This window comes from Cricetulus griseus, chromosome 3 (genome assembly GCF_003668045.3).
Source record: "Cricetulus griseus strain 17A/GY chromosome 3, alternate assembly CriGri-PICRH-1.0, whole genome shotgun sequence".
NCBI lineage: Eukaryota > Metazoa > Chordata > Mammalia > Rodentia > Cricetidae > Cricetulus > Cricetulus griseus.
In genome coordinates, this window is record NC_048596.1 from 43,329,903 (window position 1) to 43,349,874 (window position 19,972).

General features: G+C 40.0%; 1 protein-coding gene across 2 annotated transcripts in view; it reads left to right on the plus strand.

Moving 5' to 3' along the window:
* Nucleotides 1–19,972, plus strand: part of LOC100762283 (proprotein convertase subtilisin/kexin type 5) — a 421,198-nt gene that overhangs the window by 84,755 nt on the left and 316,471 nt on the right. For both annotated transcript variants that reach the window (XM_027406556.2, XM_027406555.2), the window contains exon 3: nucleotides 9,637–9,750. In XM_027406556.2, coding sequence (XP_027262357.1) covers nucleotides 9,637–9,750 — 114 coding nt within the window. The remainder of the gene's footprint in view (nucleotides 1–9,636; nucleotides 9,751–19,972) is intronic.

Genomic DNA, 19,972 nt, shown 5'->3' on the forward strand with positions numbered 1-19,972 from the left:
TTGACATTCAACAAATATTTAATGAGTTTACATCCCCATCTTTTCTTTTGCTCATTCCATTGTGATAGAATGTGAGTCCTAAACTTGGTGTGCATATCTAAACTCACACAAAGGGGTAAGGGGAAAGAAGGTGTGTGGGAGTCCAAACACACTTTTCTTTTTCTTTTTTTTCTTTCTTTGTCCACTGGAAAAATTGGCATGGCTAGGTCATGTGATGGTTAGTATTGGTTGTCATCTTGACTCATCTGGGAAGAAGGGAATCTCAGTTTCGGAATTACCTATATCAGATTGGCCTGTGGGTCTGTATGTGGGGTATTTTCTCCACAGGTGATTGATGTGGGAGGGGCCCAGCTTTCTGTGGGTGGTACCAACCCTGACCAGACTAGACTGGGCTGTACAGAGGTACTGAGCCTTTCGCCAAGAAGCAAGCCAGTAATTGCTCTTGTGTGGTCTCTGCTGCAGTTTCTGCCTCTGGCTTCCTTCCTTGAGCTCCTGTCCTAGATTGTAAATGTAAGATGTGATAAACCCTTTCTTCCCATAATATCTTTTGTCCTAGTGTTTATCACAACAACAGAAAGCAAACTACACAGATAACCATGTTTTCTGCAGGACAATGAAAACTGTTCCAAAGAATGCAGATACCTGAGTCCAAAAAAAAAAAAATGTTCAGCTTTTAATGAATTATTCAAGAAGCTTGAGGAGTGTTAATATCAAAGGGAAAGTTAACCTTAAATCATTTGAGATGATTGTTCCCACAAAGTTGATGTCAGGCAAAGTAAATGTGTACAAATATGCACAGGTATGGTCTTCCTTTCAAATCAAGAAGACTTATTACTTACAGATATTATTGCTAGTGGCCAGCATAGGCCATCTTCATTTAGGTACTTGAAATTTAACATTTTATTAAACTTTTATAGTTGTGATATTAGTATTCAATTAAATATAAATATGTTTAATTAAACATTAATATTTGATGTTAGGATATTAAAATTTCAGTGTTTAAAATATTCCATGTTTAAGTGCTAAAGAAATATGCACTAATTTTTCCCATCAGTTTGGTTTGAAGACTAGGATTCTGACAAATTTCTTGCTCATTATTTCATTTCATAGTTTCTTTCAAATTTGAGCTTTATTTGCTGTGAACTTTGATTATAGGCTCATCAATGAACACCAATGTGTCAGCAACATCTTTTATTAGCCTGTGAGATGGAGCAGCATGAGATTCACTGCCTCTGTTCAACCCTTGCTCAAGTTCTTGTCTGAAGGGACTGCTTGTGCCTGTGGTGATATCTTGTTTCTCGATCTCTGAATATCTTTTGCTTTTCTGCATTTATCTGTATTCACTGTCTTTTATGGCTTCTGAAATATAGACTGTGAGGTGAAGGCAGTGGCTTCACTGCAAATGGTATAAAAACCTGTACAGGAGTGGGTTTCAACAGATCAGGGATCTGTATCCCCCAATTAACCCCACACATCCTCTTCCCCCTTCTCCCTTTCTGTGTGTTTGAGTGAGGGAGTGGTGTTTAGATATGCAACCAAGTTTTAGAACTCACTTTTTATTACAATGGAATATACAAAAGAATAGATGGTGATGTAAATTCATTAAATACTTGTTGAATGTCAAAACTATATCCAAAGATTCTTGTGTTTTCTAAGTTGTGTTTTAAACATTAGAACAATTAATTTGCATGGTGTTCATTGTTAACCATGTGATCATCCATGTGCTGCTATCTAATTAGAATATGAAATGGTCCATTACTGTGTAGTAATTAAGCCTAGGTTTTTGGTTCCCTCTTTGCACTCTTTCTGCTAAAACTTTCCTGCTGTTTTGTTTTTATTAACTAGAAAAGTTTAGACATATATACCAAGAAACATGGATTAATTCAATGTAAAAATATCTGTTAATGCACATCTGTATTTGAGAACCTAATGCCAAGCATTACCTTTGGCATTATGGGTACTAACACACACCTTCTTTCTCCAAAAGCAGCAAAGAGACCATGCAATTAAAATGCAAACTATTAAGTAGTATAGGAACCTGTGTTCATATAGCACTTTGTTGTTGGACTCTCTTGACAATAATACCATTTTACAAATGCAAATATAGATTATAAGAACTTCTGTGATTTTTTTCTCCCCCAAAGTAGCCAAACTAGTGGTTGGTGGCACCCCAGGAAGTGCTGGGCTAATGCTTCCCCTCAGTTTGCTCTGCACTGCTTATGTCTGGCATCGATTAGTTAAGTTCAGCAGCACTAATTGTGGCCTTATGTTGCTGGGCTTATGTAAAGAGTGCACAGGGCACACATAGGATACTTAGATGTAGATTCCCCGTGGATGCCATTTTCTCTCCTCATGGAGCTGCAGAGGTGGAATTTCTGTCTTCCCATTTCTAGTACAATGTCCACATCTGCTATATTGCTTTTATTTCTGTGCCTTGAGTTGGAGTGAATGAAAGCCCCTTTCACCATTAAAGTTGCTCATCCTGCCTAATGTCACAGTAGTACCCCTAGATCCATTAGAGGATCCCTTGCTGTGGACCATAGAGAGGACCTGGCTTAAGTTTTGTTGTGACTTCTTGTCCCTGTCATAAGAGAAAGTGGAATTGTGGGATTGTGCTTACCTTGAACTTGCATTTCCCTTCAAGAACTTCTTCCTGCTTCTTTGGAGTTCTGAACTGGTTAAAACCACCTATCTGGAAATGTGTTTCTATGATGTCTATATCACCATCTTCTTTTTTATTTATCTGCTAGAGGTCAAATACAATACCAGCAAGCCTTGTGAGGTGGGGTGCATTATGTAGGTATCTGTGGTGTATGGATGAGTTATAACAAAGTTACACAAATGAACCATCATTCTGATGTTTTTGCTTTACTTAGTCGCATTGCCCATGAACCTTTCCTTGAGTTCTTTATGCAGTCGGCTCCTTGCTATTTAATATTGCATATAAATACTGATTTTTTCCAAGAGACTTTTCCTATAATAGTCCCTCCTCTATAATCACTTGTTATTTCCTCATATTATTTGCTTTTGTATCATATAGCAGTTTAAAAAATCTATGCTATAATCTCTTTATTTCACCACACTGTCTGAACTCCACTAGAATGAAAACTGCCCAAGCGCATGGAATTGGTTTGTTCACTGACATTATGTCCCATCTAACACGGTACCTGCCACAAGCAGGTGCGCAGTGAATATTTCTGAGGGTAATGGACAAAGGCAAATGAAAAGCTTTGAAAATGGGGAATACATTCTACTGCTTCTGTGTGGTGTAACCACTTGTTTTTCTCTTTCCTATGTAAGCAGAAAAGAGGAAGGAGAAAATAAACAAGGAACAAACTGAAAAATTACATGTGTAGGGGAGTGTAAGGACTAGTGAAGTAGGCTAAGAGTGGGGAAGGATGGCCTGAATTTCTCACAATGATGCTATGAATTTTTCCATTAAACCCAATGGAGCAAAACTGAATTGAAACATACATTTTTAAAACTTTGGCTCTCAGAAAAGGCCAACTAAATATATAATTTTATGGTAGAGTCAACTTTTCAAGTGTGGTTTGTATTGTCTCTGTTGTACTATTTCAACTGTACATTCAATATTTCTTTGCTTATTTATTTATTTTTATTCATATGGGTGTTTTGCCTGCATGTTTATCTGAGTACCATGTGAGTGCCTGGTGCCCACAGAGGCCAAAAGAGGGCATTGGATCTCCTGTGGCCAGACGGGTGTGAGCTACTATGTGGCTATTGGTAACTGAACCTGGGTCCTCTGGAGGAACAGTCAGTGTTCTTATCTCTCCAGTCCTATATGCAATATTTATTTCACAACTTCCTTTAAAATGATCTGTAAAATATCCTAATATTCATGACCAGGTGTATTTTTTTTACATAAACTTTTGGTGTTTACAGTTATTAAATAAACTCAAATGCCTGATCCAAGTAGATCAGGTGAAAATTCTCCATCATATAAAACATAATATCTTATTTGCCTACAAGTTGCTCTCTGAAATAGGTGGATTGCAAACCATTGTTTTACTTTCTTTAAAAAGAATGACAGCATAATTTTAGCATTTAATAACTCATGGATAATTTACTGAAGGAAAAATAATCAAAGAATAGCCTACCTTTTTTTGAATACATTCTTTTTTAAAATGTCTTGACTTGGTAAAATGATTCACTTGGTAAATCTGATTTCTTTGTTTCCCTTTTCCTTTCTCTTTCTTATTTGGGGGGTGGGTTGGGAAGGGTAAGGTAGGTTAGGGTGGTGTGTGGTGGGTAGGGTGGAGATACAGGGCCTCACTGTATAGTCCTGACTGGCCTGGAACTCTCTTTGTAGTGCAGACTGACCTCAAGCTCACAGAGATCCACCTGCCAGTGCATCTTGAGTGCTCTGATTAAAGGCATATGCAACTGTATTGGGCTAATTACCATTTTGTGACCAGAGTTTCAGAACATTACTGAGATATTTGAGCTTGGGAGCTGTGTGTTAGCACTGAGATATCTTCCTGAAGCTTTATTTTTTCATAGGAAATGGACGGACGGACACACATACACACACACATACACACACACACACACACACACACACACACACACACACACACACACACACACACACACACACACTTATTCTTCTAATCAAGTCAGCCCTATGCAGTTTGGTTTCAAATTCAGAGAAGAAAAAAGGGAAGGCAGCGGCAAACATTTGTATTCCCTATCCCCCAGTTTTGTTAGTGTTGACCAAAAGGCACAAATCATGGAATCCTCTTTATTTTCTGGAAACTGTTTCAATCAATCAAATCATTAAAGGCATGACTGTTTACTGACCATTTTTCTAAATGCCACTTTTGCATCTTTATGGAATGACAAAAGATCGTTTTCCAACTGGGACATCAACCACAGCTTGTTGTTGCTTTTAACAAAAATTTTATTTCTTGTCAACTAGAGATTAAGGATGTGTGGTTAGAATTTCAGAAGAAGGAAAAATTGGACCATAAGGCATGTTTATCTCTCTCCCTGCATTTTACCCAGAGATCATATATGTAGCTGATAGCAAATGTAATAAACTAGTCAAAAACTCCATTTTATATGTTATTTTTTGCAGTTTCCCCTTTTCTACTGGCATTTAGAGTTTAAATTTACTTTGCATATTTATGTGTATAAATACAGAGTAGAGTTCCTCACTGGCATTTCTGTAGAATTGCCTAGTTACCATCCACAGAGCTGCATAAAGATGCAGTCACCTGACCATTGTATGGGCTTGACTCTTTGCGATCCTGACAGTATCTTCTCAATCTTCCCATCATATATGGAAAGGGGAGATCACAGTTTAGTCTCAGGTTGCTTTTGTCTTCATATGTCACCATATGTCACTGTGTACTCATAATGAATCATCTGTTATAGTGTGCATATAAAGGAACGTTGATTTATTTAGAAAACAGTTTCTGAGATTCAAGATTGGGCAGCCTGATTGGCCTCTGGTAAGGACAGCCTATGGTGACTCATGACAGGAGCCCATGTGGGAACAGTCAGTAATATCTCAATCAGGAAGCGGAGACCAGGATCCCACCATCCCTTCTGAGAGCACAACCCCACTCAAATTCTCACTAGATCCACCTGGTAAAGGCTCTACCTCCTCCCACGCCTGTCACTAGGGAGATGGTTCAGTTTCATGACAATATGGAGCACAACCATACTAAAACCAAAGCAATAGGAACAAAGCTCAGTGCATCTCTGTGTATTTAAGAAATGCGGTCTATCTTCTGAGGGATAGTTTGCCTTTTGTCCTTTATTTCTTATGGAATTGTTACCTTATTGAATATAGGAACTTCTTGTATATTAGAGAGATGGCCTCTTGGTAGAAGCTGTGAACCTTTATTGTTTTATCTTTCACCTTTCCCCCTTGACACTTTTTGCCACAACAAATTTACATTATTTTCTTATAGTTAAGATTATATTTTTTTCTGAATCACTTTAAAAGTTTGTAATATGTGTCTTCCACTGTAAAATTACTTTTAGCTCATTCATTTCTTACTGTGCTTAATATTCTTAAATTTTTGCATTTTTTGCCTTTTAACAGTTAAAGGGTTTAACATTTATCCAGATTTGTTATGAAGCTTCAAATTTATTTGTTTGTTGTTGTTCAAGTACTGTCGTATGTTAAGTAGCTTGTTTTTTTCGTCTGGGGTTTAGCATAGCATCTTTAGTCCATGCTGTCTTACTATGTATTTGAGGTTAGTTTCTTTATTCTCTGTTGTACCTGTTTTAATCATTAGCTCTACTGTATTTTATTACTCAAAGAACTTATTTCTTCCTCACTGGGGGATACATTTAAAAAGTGATAGTATAATTTGTTTCCTATTTACATTTAAACAATGACTTCTAGTATATTTTCACATTATAAAATATTATTATATTCTTCTGTTAGTGACAAATTACACCTTGAATAGGATCAATAAGTTGGCAAATTTGAAATTGAGATACAAGTTTAGCTGAGTTTGTGGGGGCACATCTATAATAACTATCTATTAATGTGGTTTGCTTGGTAAGTGGGAGCAGAGGATGGAGATGTCCACTTAGTCCACTTAGTCTGCAGAGGGAGGTGAGGTTTGAGTGAGGGTGGGGTGTCCTGAATTTACTTCATTCTGTAATGCGTCTGAAATGGAACATGTCAGGGGAAAGAAGGCCATTCTCTTCTAGGCTGGGTAGAGTTGTATGAAAGTGTTTTCTCCTTGTAGTAAGCTTGGCAAGAGATAACATTTATATGATGTTCTGAGTTCTCCTTGAAGAACTTAAATATGGATGGATGGATGGATGGATGGATGGATGGATGGATGGATGGATGGATAGATAGATAGATAAATACCTGTAGCATTTTTAATAAAAGACCCGGAGACAGATACTGGGGTTCAAGCTTCAAACTAAAGATCAGAGAAGCGAAACAGCCAACTCAGTAGATCTTAGCTCTGCCCAGCTGAAATGGCAAACCTGGCTTGATGAATCCTCAGAAGCAAAAGCTCTCAGTTCCTATCTCCTCCTCCTTATATTCCCTTCTCTGCCCAGCTATATTGCTCCTGTCTCCACCTTCCTAGTGCTGGGATTAAAGGCATGTGATCTCAGGTGCTGAGACCACCTTGTGTGAGCTGTTTCTTTTAGGACTGCATCAATTTCATGTAGTCAGTGTAATCTTGAACTAACAGAGATCTGTTTGCCTTTTAATCCTGAATCCCTGGATTAAAAGTGTGTACCACCACTGCCTAGCTTCTAAAACTAACTAGTGTGGCCGGCTTTGCATCCTGAACCCTCAGGCAAGCTTTATTAAATCATAAATAATATGTCACCAAAGATAACAGTTTAAAAAGATAAATGTGGGCTTTTTAGTCATAGGAAACTCCTGGTTCAAGGTGTGTGTGGGGGCTTTTCTTATTCTATAACTAAAGGCCTGTGCAGTAAAGCGCCAACGCAAATTACATGGTATTAGATGCTACAGAGAAAGAGAGAGAGAGACAGAGAGAGAAAGAGAGAGAGAGAGAGAGAGAGAGAGAGAGAGAGAGAGAGAGAGAGAGAAAGAGAAAGAGGCATGTACACACACAATCCAATGGGCCTTTTTAAAATACAGCAGCCCTGTGATCAAGCAGAGTGACTTATAGTCAGACACAGATGTGCTGTGACACTGTCTAGCCAGTGTGCCATGTAGCTAACACTTTGTTTGGTAAAATTAAAGATGAGGTGGTATTTGGTAAGATGAACTGTGTGGTAAGATGAACTGTGTTACAGTTCATCTATGAAATGGCTACCATTTAGTTTTCTCTCTCCCACACACCTGTCTTGCCTGTGACACATAGAGGGAAGCCAGGCATGTTCTTAGAGTGGCATTACTTGCCCCACCTCAATAAAGACTCCTTTAATTTCTAATGTCTACGAGTTTTTTAGTGACTAGCAGATTATGTGATACTCTCTGGTATTTGCACATACACCTTGGCTGTTTGGAATTGATGAAGGTTCCAGATGTTTAAACATACCTGAAGACTACTTCGTCCTAGTGTATAGATATAAGCCCACTTAACCTTGTAGGAATGATATACATAAGTAGCAATTTAAGATTAAGTTTGCAAATATAAGTTGCATTGTCAAACTCATCATAAATGTTCCCTTGTTGGGCATCATGTGTAGAGATAATTATGTTTTTATAAATCTAAAATAATGAAATACTAGCTACATTTCTCTGATCAAAAATGTCTTTCAAAACTCAATATCATTCTCACTCATCTTCATATTCCCACAATAGTGTCTGCCACTTAATATTTATTGAGTGAGTAACATAGTGGAACTTGATTCCTTAGAAATATTGTTTAGAATCAAGAAGTGAAATATTTCGTGTAAGAGATAATGTGCACCCATGTCCACTCTGGCTTCTCCACCCTGATTGAGAAGGGTGCCTTTGTGTTCTTCCTCAACTCTGTAGTCAAGTAGGCAAGAGAGATTTTGAATCTTCGTGTGGGCAGATAAGGGATTATGGCAGGAAGCTACATGATGTCCTTACTCCCAATTTTTACTTTATGGAAACAAAGATAGATGGCTAGATAGGAAATTTCAAAATATTGTGACAAAGTTAGCTGTCAAACAAAGGAACATTCTGTGGAAACTTGAAGAAATACATCAATGCTAATCCTGCATTTGAAATGCTCTTTTTTTGCCATAATAACAACCTGTTTTTAAAATATTCTTACATTTTATATGCCATAAGATTACAGATGCTGTGCTAAACTCAAAGTTGAAGCAAAGGACATGGTTAAATTTTAAGGCTTTTCTGGAATGTTGTGGTTTTAAAGTTTGAGTTGGCAGGGTGCCCATTGCTCAAGAACCTGACTCTTTAGTCTGTGCCACAGGTAAAAGTAGGGCATACCTTTGTTGATTCACCTAGTAGTACTCTCCCACCATGCTGTGTTTTTGCAAAACTGTATAACCCTAGCCAGGGTGGTAGTATACACCTGCAAGTCCTAGGACTTAGAAGGCAGAAGCAGGATTGCTGCACATTCAAGGCTGCCCCTGACAAGGTTCTGGCCATCCAGACCTACATAGTGAGATACTTCCTTAAAGAAAAACAACAACAACCAAGTGATGCCAAAACATTTAAGAATATGTTTCATAGTAGGAAGGGTCACATGTGTCCAAAGCAACTGGTTTTGTTTATGACAGTTTACTTCAACACCACTTTACCACTTCCGGTTTGCTTTAGCTATACTACAAGAGCAGAATGAACCCGCAAAGCTTGAAATATTTAGTATTGAACTTCTGTAGGAGAGACTTTGCAACTCTTACTATCAATGGAAATATACCCTAAACATTATCACTGTCACCTTAGAACAAATTATCAGTGGCATGTTTTTGTAAAAAGCTAAAAAAACTGGCTTGGTGTTGAGCTGAATTATTAGTCTATAAAAGACTAGAATGTCTGTCTCTATTGAAATAAAAGCAAACTGTCTTTCTAGAGAATCACATGGACTTGGAGATTTTAATTGTCACAATAACGTTTGACTTAACACGACCCTGACTGAAAATGGGAAATGCTGTAGACGGTCATTTATGTTATGGGACTGTGATGGAAGCTGAGCACTCACCACATGTCTCTCTTCTTGGAAGGTGGAGTGGATCCAACAGCAAGTGGTGAAAAAACGGACGAAGAGGGATTATGACCTCAGCCGTGCCCAATCTACTTACTTCAATGACCCTAAGTGGCCAAGTATGTGGTACATGGTAAGTTCACCAAGGAGATTCAGCTATTACCATGTTGTCCAGTTTTGTGGACAACAACCCTAACCCTAACCCTAACCCTAACCCTAACCCTAACCCTAACCCTAACCCTAACCCTAACCCTAACCCTAACCCTAACCCTAACCCTAACCCTAACCCCAGTCCAATTTTGTGGTGTATAAAGAAAAGCTGTTGGTCCTGAGAGGCACAGAAACAGTGACCTGGGACCTGTTCCCTCATCAAGGCTCACTGATAGAGAGTGCACTGTCATATTTTCTAAGACAGTCTGACTCGGAGCTAGAAAACTTCCCTGAGGTGTAGACGCACTAAGACCTATTTGCAATTGTATTCATCTCTGATAAACGGCTGCTGTGCCCTGAAAGGGTTTATTTCATGAGGCACACTAGAACATGCATATGATTGGAATTACTCTGCTGGCAGGTGTCACCTGAAATGCCATCTAATGTGTATCAAACTTTTGACCAGTTCAGGGAAGCCAGTGTAAGCAAGCATGTCAGTAAGGGAAATCCACTAAAATTGTAGATGGTGCTAGTTCACTTTAGCTTGCATCCTTTGGAAATGCACCTCTTTAGTCTTAAGTGTTTTTTGCTTTATGATTACTGAAACATGGCTTGGAAGACATTACACATTCTTCATCATGAATTCATATGTCACCAGTTTGCTCTGTGAGCTGTAAAAAAGCTCTTTTTTTTGTTTCTCTTTCTTGAAAATTTTTATTGCTAAGTGTTGCCAGGGTGTTTTCCACTACACTACTTTTTATAATCCCTGTCTCGAATTCTCCACATGTCTCCAGCTGATGAAAAGACACACATCCGCAGAATTTTGCATCCTTTCCACATATTTTCCTGGCTCTTGGTCTTTCATTCCTGCTGGCTGGAGAGCTCCTTGCTCTCCTCCTGCATGGTGGGTCAGGACTGTACCACAGATGTTGTGCCCAGGACAGATTTCTCTAGAGTTCTCCCTATGTTCTCTTCTGGCATCGTGTTCTTAACCTCACATGTCTCGGAAGTGGGGGGGCTTCACCCCAGTTGCTCTTAACAGTTACTTCTTTGTTGCTCTGATAAAACACCATGACCAAGAGTGACTTATGGAAGAAAGTTTATTTTGATTCACAATTCCAGAGGGAAAGCCCATGATGGCAGTAAGCATTAGGCAAGGTTGCAGGAGTGGGAAGTTGAGAGACCATACCTCAACCTCAAACAGGAAGCAGAGGGTGAACTGGAAGTGGGGTGAAACTAAGTTTTCAAAGGCCACCCCCAGTGGCATACTCCTTCCAGCAAGGCTGTACCTCCTAAAGGTTCCATAACCTCCTGCAAACAACACTGCCAGCCTGAGACCTAGTGTTCAAATGCATGAGCCTATGGGAACCATTTTTCACCGCCACACTGGTGGCATCCTTCACCAGGCATGTTGCATTCCAGTCATTAATGTTGTGCACATATTTGCTCTGCTGTATTTGGGGTGAGCTATGGGAGGGTTCTCCATTTAGGTCTTGGTTCATATGTCTACAAGAACTCCAGCTGTTACAGTACTGGAGATGCATGCTTATTTGGAGGCAGAGGAATGTGGCTGATAGGTCCACCAAGTCTCATTCTCTTGGACATATCTAGAGATGGAGGGTTGTAGAAATAGATAGAGCCACAGAAGAATTTTCCATGAGAGCTCTGTCCTATGTAAAGCAAAAAAGGAAGGAGTCCTGATGTGAACTTCAAAGGTACTGGGAGTCAAGAAATCATTAAGTAGGGTAATCTGAGGGGACAGTAACACATGACAGCTTGCTAGCTCTTATAGAAGTAATGAACCATGAAGGGGGCACTAGAATTAGTATTAACAGGAGCTGTGTGCTTTTCCTGACCAGACAAAATTGCAATTTCTAAATGAAATTTACAAAACATATGGAAAGGACAAGTGTAGAATGACCAGGTTTGCACCTGAGCAGGATGGACCCAGAAATGCTTCCCAGTCAACTTGGCCAGGTGAAAGAGAGCTGCATGCATGCCTCTCTCCTTCTTAAACCCTTGTTATGGTATTCTGACCATGCCTGCTTGGTACCTCTAATCAGGGTTTCTCCCTACACACAAGTGCCTCTATATGGTTGTTTATAAAACCAGTTGAGGGAGACCTTCTTTGCCTTGTCTCACATTTCTTCTCATAGGAAAGAGTCACATGTCTCTCTGGACAAGAGTAGGATACCACATGTCCCTTTTCCTCTCACTGTACTAGTGAGACAGAAAGGACACCAGGAAAAATGAGGGCTTCTGTTCTAGCACCATGGACCACCTGAGGTTTTTGTTGTTGTTGATGTTTTTTTTTTCTTGTATTTTGTACATTTCATCTCTCTCTGTCTCTCTCTCTGTCTCTGTCTCTGTCTCTGTCTCTCTCTTTCTCTCTCTCTTTCTCTCTCTCTCTCTCTCTCTCTCTCTCTCTCTCTCTCTCTGTGTGTGTGTGTGTGTGTGTGTGTGTGTGTGTGTGTGTGTGTGTGTGTGTGTGTGTGTGTTTTGAAAGAAAACTAATGGGAGTTTGTTTTCTTCTGTCATATAGGTTTCTAACCTGGGTTGGGCTATCAGGCTTGGTAACAAATACCTTACCTATGGCCTCCTTTTTGACAAAGGCCTCTTGCTGACTGAAGGCTGCCATGCCTGTCCCCCAAAGCTCCCCTGTTTTCCACTGGATTTTCTGAGCCTCACACAAGGAAGGTTGAGAGGAGAGCTCAATGTGCTAAGTACTTTTAGTACTCAGTGTACTAAAAGCAATATACTAAGTACCCCTTGAGTAGTTTTCTGATCTTGTGTAGATAAATGTACGTAAATGTGACATATGCTGTAAGAAGGAGGAGTGTAAGATGCATGTCTGAGCTCACTCAGCCTGGGAGAGCTGAGATGCCACACTGGCAGGCTGATGCCCAGCCTTCCGATGAGCAAAGAATCCTACCCCCACCTTTGTGCTACTCTCTCTCTCTCTCTGTCTCTCTCTCTGTCTCAGATACCAGAGACAGATACCAGGAGAGATGCTAACCCTGCCTATCATGAACTTCACATATGTTCACAGAGTCATGACTGAAGAAACAAGACTGAGTGCCATTCAGGGTAAACATAGTATCAGAATACTATTAAGTCATGGTTTTTCTCTTGAGGAAAAGGACAGAAAACAGATGGCAGACCTATGATTAGTTTTCAGGAACACTGTAACCAAATGAGAGCCGGGACTCTTATATCTGCAAAACTGTATTCAAAGCCCAAGGCTTCCCCTAGTATGCTCATGATTAAATCCCATAAACTCTTCTCCACTACAACGTGAGAGCATTTTGCTCATCCGTGTGACTCTTCCATTGCTTCCTGACAGGAGACCCCAGAGCTGAGTTTTCATGACAACTATTATCTCACTGGTTCTGCTGGTCAGAAATCTGAACAGAGCTGAGTGGTAGTGTCTATGCTCTATTCCACTGCTGTGTTTGGGGTTTCATTTAGATGACTCAAAAATTCCACGAGAGTGGAAGGTTCTACTCTCTAAGGATTTATGCATTTGCTGGTGACAATTGGTTCCTCTCCAGAAGGGCCTCACCAAAAAGCTGATTGGGTGTCACATGACATTGTGGTCATCTGGGAAGCATGATTTTCCCTCTAACCTTAGAAGCCAACGAGATTTATCTAATTTGTTGTTAGCATTAAGAGTGAGCTGTGCTTCCACACTGAAGCAGACTTACCTCGCAGGTGTGCACACCAGAGGAGGCATGGCTCATTATGTGTTTCCAGAGATGACCACCAAAGTTCCACAAAACATTGCACAAGAAGCTTTGCACAGTGCACAATACCCAGATTACATCGTAGTTATCGTTCTTTGGCTTCTCAATCAAAAAATTAACTTATCTTAGCTAGATAGTCGATTCATATACCTGTGTCACTATATTTTGCAATCATCTGTTTCCCTGCCATCAACTTTTTATTTGTTGCTTTAATAAACCTTTAAGAAAGTGAAAGCCTATGGCAAGTGAGCATTCTTCCTGGTCATGTTAGAGATATAAGCTAAAGCATCCGTTCATTTCTTTCTTCCATTCTTCAAGCTCTTGATCCATGTAGTCCATGCTATAGTGTCAGCTGGCTACTTGGTGAGTCTCCATAAGCTCCTACCTCCATCCAGATCATTAGCCTGGGCCTATTCTTGTCATTCTATATTGGTTATAAGAGAGTGGAGATTAAAGGCAAGGAGTGCCTGAATGTTCTTTTAATTTATTTAAAAACTTGGCCCAAGTCCTTCCCTGCCTTGGATAGTAGTGTGCAGAGTCATTCTGTCTAGCTTGAGGCTTGGCCGCTTGTGTCCAGAAGCATGAGTTTAGAGAGTTCATGCTGGGCATGATGGTTGTGAAGTCCCTCCTCTACCCTAACAAACCTCTCATGTTCGCATCGAGGAGTCAGAACGATCAGTACAGAAAAACAACTCATTTCCTGTTCCATCAATCTGTGCCTTTCTTCTGTCAGGCATGTGAAATAGACTGGCTGTTTAGAGACATAGGTCCTGTGCCCCCTAAGATCAAGGAAACAGAAAAGGACAAGATAAGAACATATCAGAACTTGTTGGGCAACTGGCTTCTCTGCCAAAGCTTCCCTGGGGTCAGGTGCATGCGTGCAGCCACTGGTCCTCGGGCAGAGGCTGTAGTGTTGATTGTAGATTGATTCTTCTTTGAGAAACTTGTCTTCACCATCACCAGGAAGTGATGCTTTGCATTTTGGTCTGAAGTGGGCCTCAGTCAGTGGGGTGGTTCTAATGTGCATATGTGGCAAAAGTTGAATAAATAACTAGTTGCATGAATGAATGAGCAAACCTGCTATCTCTCTGGAGCAGAGAAAATAATTGCCTGCATTTAATGAGTTCCCCTTGTTATGCCAAGTCTCTTGCTAACTCTCTTATGTAGTAGATTATTGCCAGTGTTCCAGTGAGTTAGGCATTATTATCATTGCCACTTTATGGATGAGGACATTAAAGTATAACAGAAGTTGCCGAAGGTCACCTCCTGAGCAGAGGTAGAGCCCAGTGTTCAGACCCATCTCTGCACCTGCAGACCTAGGGGGTCCAGCTTTTCTTTGTATCTGTGCTTCATCAAGTGGCAGGCACAGAATCACCTGGAGGGCTTCAAACCGATTGCTGTTCATCCTCTTCTGTTTCTCCCACAGCACAGTCAGGGACTTTGCATTCCTTAAAACGTTGCTACTGATGTGATGCTATTGTGTAGGAGTCTCTTTGAAGATCCTCCTGTTCAGCCTTATCTTGAACACAAGGTTATAAGAGCATAGCGTGTTTTGTCTGCCAGTCATTAGATAGAAGAAGAAGGCTTTTAAACTTCTGGGGCATTTTAAAGCACACCTAGTCAGTTTATATTTGCCTTGGTCCCATCTCTTCCAACAGCATTTTCTATTTGGGAAGCTGAAAAAAATTAATATGAAAAGATAATTTCATTTAACCTGAAATTGAACTGATTGAAAATACCTCTGGCTTAGCAATCCTCTCAAGATGCTCCAAAAACGAAACTTAGTGGGTAAAAAGGCTACAAAGATTTGGCCCAGTGTAGAATTAGTTTTAACTTACCCAGCTGGTACAGCGACCCATTTTAACACTGTTAAGGAAAGTTTAGTTTTACTATGAAGACGGTAAGGTTAAGGAAAACTCTTTATCAAATATTTGGGAACATCAGCTACATAAATAAAAAAAAAAACTGAACATACAGGGAGTTCAGTATCATATGCATTTTCATCCATACACAAGCTTGAAGAACCTAAAGTCCCCTATCCTAATTAACACCCCCTTCATCCTTCAGGGTCATCATTCATGATGAATTTAATGCATTGTGGGAGTTTCTCTTTGTGGGAGGATTTTGAAATCACCCTAAACGACATATTTCTCCTGGAATGTAACGTTACTCAAGGAAATTGACAAAGGATTGAATGATAATTCTTGTCTAATAACTAAGGAACTAATGATGATTTTGGAGAAACCCATAGTAAGTAACTTTTAAAACATGTTTTTTTACCCAGGAAGGACAAGTTGAATTGTAATGAGTAAAGAGTAAAGGAAGGGAAGGATCAGTGGATACCAGGTTATAGTTAGGTAGAAGGCAGCTCTGCGTTCTGAGACAGAAAACCCTGACTGTAGAAAGGATGATACAGGGTTGATCAATAGATACTAGGTTATATAGTTAGTAGAAGGCAGTTCTGTGTTCCAAGACAAAAAACCCTGACTGCAGCAAAGTTGTTACATCAGATGTTCCAAATGGCTAGAAAGGAAGATGTGGAGTGTTTCTACCATAGAAAAATGGTAAATGTTTGAAGATATGTTGAAACAACACGTGGTGCCCCTTATGTTTTTAAGTTTTGATGTGTTATTTAAAAGTAAAACTGAGCAGAGTGGTGTGGGGGTGGGGAGTTTGGATATACCTGTCGGTTTTGCTTTTTGGCTCTGACACTCCTGGTCAGGACCAGCAGTCTAGACTCTGCATCTCAGAACGTCCTGTGAAGGATGTTGGGTGGCCTACTAGTGAATATACATGCATGATTTCAAGATCGATAGTTAATAACAAATGGCTCATGTTTTTGATGCACTGCTTCAAATTTCATGAAAGCTCCCTGGGTGGTTTTTCAGAATCATATTTGCCGATCAGCAGAGTGAAAATTAGCTGACTTTAGTTGTGTGTGGGGCATATCTGCCAGAAAACGATGAACTAGCTAGCATAGTAATTGCAAAAAATGATTTTAAGCCACATGGTCCTTTCTCAGCCAACTGGATGGTGTTCAGTACTCCAAGAGTTTGAGGCACTGCTGTTTCTGTAGTTGGCACACACTTTCCTACTGGTTTATACTGTCATTTGACTCTAATAAAATCTGGTGGAGTTTGTGGCATTATTGTCCCAGCAGCTTGGACATCATTCTTTTAAGATGCCTTATTTGGTTGTTTTAATTGAAAATGCAACATGGTGGAAATCTGCAAGCATTCTGAGGAAATCTGTCGCATTCTGAGGCTAGCAAGAGTCATCTGAGAAGGACAGACTCCAGCTCAGCAGGGACTCGTGTGCTGGTGCAGCCACTGAGTCAAGACCTGGTTTAACTGTACTAGTATATACCTCTAACCAATTCTAGACCCCCTCAAAACATTCTACTCTTAACATGAGCACATATGAAAAAAAGTAGTTTATATTGATCATTTCTTAAGTTTGTACCTAACTGAATTTCTTCCAGTTCTCCATGTCAAGATGTATTGGACATTGAGTCTGGGGACAATAAATACCATTGATAGGCCCTGATCTCCAGCCAAGAGCTAACCCATGAACTTCAACTTCTGTATTCTATATTATCCTAATATTGTTTCTTAAAACTTCAGAGGAGGTCCCCAAGACCACCCAGTCCAGTGAATCACTAGGAGGGCTCTCATGACTCATTGGGTAGTCACACTCACAGATATAATTGATGTCAGTGAAAGCATACCAAGCAAAATCAGCAGATGGAAAAGTCCCATGGGGCAAAGTCCAGAAGAAGCCAGGCTGAAGGTTCCAAGAGATTTCTCTTAGTGAAGTGCCAGGAAAGCACTTTATCCCCCGGCACTGAATGTGGCAATATATGGGACATGGTGTCTTAAAACCTCACTTTGCTGGTGGGAGTGGATGTTCCAAAGTCCTAGCACACAGAAAGAAAGCAGGTGTTCTGACACACCCAGTACCCAAAGGCTTTAAGTACTATGAGCCTTTCTTATCAGGGTATAATGAGAACACTCCCAATATCCAAGGCCTCAGATGCCAGAAAGTGGCCCACCTTGCGGGTGACCATTTAAAGAACTCCAGTCTCAGACCTGCTATGTTAAACATTGTTGTGCCCTGAAACCATGCATGATGTTGCCCTCTGGATGCCATAATGATTTTTCTCCACAGTTCGTCACTCCATGGAATTTATCTAACAGAGGCAGTAGTTTTTTCCATGATCACACAGATCTACATTGTTAATTGTGTTAAAGTAGACCAAGAGTGACATGCACGGTGATTTAGACTAAATAAGAAGGGATCCTGCTACTGTAAAAAGGCAGAGAAAGATCAAGTCAACAATGCTGGAATTAGGAAGGGGAATGGGTGTGGGAGCAGCATCCAACAAAGCAATGTGTGGGGAGATGGAACTCAGGTCAAATGAAGTCTGTAAGCAAAAGGCAGTGGGGAGACAGTAGATAAACCAGAAAAGGCCCTATAGAAAAGATCCTGGATTTGGTTTTTTGTTTGTTTGTTTGTTTTTATTTAACACAGAAATTTTAAATAAAGGAAAAGTGACTAACTGGGGAGGTGTTTACTTCATTTGACTGTTCATTAGAGTTTTAATGACCAATCCGACTATAACAGAGAACAGAAAAAAGTAGAGCTTGGGGCGGGGGGGGGGCAGATCTACAGTTATTACAAGAGTCTAATTGGGAGCCAAAAATGGTTTAGATTACAGCAGCAAGGGTGGGGAAGGAGAACTGTTACTGACTGAAAGGCAGAGTGGCTTTGACTAGCTGGGGTGTCTTTAAGAGAGGAATTAAGGATGGCACAGAGGCATCTGTCAACTAACAAGGCATAGGAACATGAGGGATCCAGAGGGTACACAGCAGAGCTTTAGCTGACACCTGTCCGTTACATTGAGATGATTATGTCAGTGTATATTTCATTGTCCTACCTGATGACTGTGCTGGGAGTAAATATATTAGGAATGGTCTGTACACCTATACTTGAAAGTGCTTTTTGATGGGATCAAGAACTAGTGGCCCACCTAAAGAAGAAAAAAGCACCTCTAGTAACATCACTTTCTCTGCTAGTGTAAATCACCACAGCCTTCTATGAATATTTGAGACATACATTTTGTACTAGCAGTTTGTCTCGTCAGCTTTGCTTCCAAAGAGTGAGAAATATGTGCCCCACCAAGACCGCTTTACCATGGTGATAAACAGGTCTGTTAAAAGAAAAGTCATTTTTAATCAAGTTTTTCAAGACTTTAATTAGTAACCAATTTCTGTTGGAGAGCAGATAGGATTTTGACCCTTGAGCTTCCTTAATCTGCGTTGTCTCAAACATGGTCCTTTTATCAACCAGCTTCTCTGATTTCCTCATTTCTCAATTTGCTTTCACCTGGGATTGGGATCAGTTGCAGTGAACAAGGCATTCTGGGGTGTAATGTAGCCTGTATCTACTGGAGTAGCTAATGGTAGCTCAATAAACGTGGAGGGAGGATCAGCCACCCAGACTCAACATGCTCCATGCCCATACAACCAATTTTTGTTACTTCTAAAACAAAGTGGTTTCAAATGCTCCATGCTGAAAATTCAACTTCCAAAATTCTACGAGACAGGGACACCTGGAATGCTTCTTTCCCTTAATATTGTTGACAGCAAAGTTGGCCAGGACATTAATGGAAGGAAAGAAATCCAGCGATAAGAATACTCAAAGTATGTGTGTGGGGGGGACCTATGTTGGTTGGAGGAAGAGAAAATAATAGTTGCCTTCATGTGAATCTGACTTACCAGTTTGTCCAATGTAAGCAATACTTGGTGGGCAACCCCTGCCTGGGATGGAATTCTCTGTTAAGCATGGATAGTCAATATGGAATCTAAGGGAACTGCTGTATAGCACAGAAAGTCAGACTAGAGTGAGACAAGTAGAAGGGAGCCTCTGACTCCAGGAACAGGGCTTGATTACTTAATTGCATGGATCAGGCTCATAATTGGGTCTTGAATGCAGAGGTGCCATTTTTGATGGCAGATGATTCGGACAAGATGGAAAATGCATTCACTTATTATTCATTCCTTGATCAGAGGAAGGAGTCTGATGAAACAACTATTTTTTCTTTATGCTAACATGGTGACTATTCAAATATTTGGTGCCATATTAATGGGAATTTTTCAAATATTACTCAAGAAATTTGGCTCTTGTTTTATTCATCATCTTGGTTTCCTAGTGATTTGAATTTGATCCTTTTAAGAAAGAGTACTAGTAGAGACATTCTCATCCAAGCATATAAAGCATATGTGAAGCCCAGGAAAGAATATTATATCCAGATAATGGAATTGTGTTCTTAATGATCTCTCTACATGGCTCTGGAAATGTAGTTTAATTTATGTCTTGAAAACTTGATGGTTGAATCTCTTACTAGTGACTGAGAAATCATTCTTATATGTCAGTGAGCTGAAAGAACTTCAGCTTGACTCT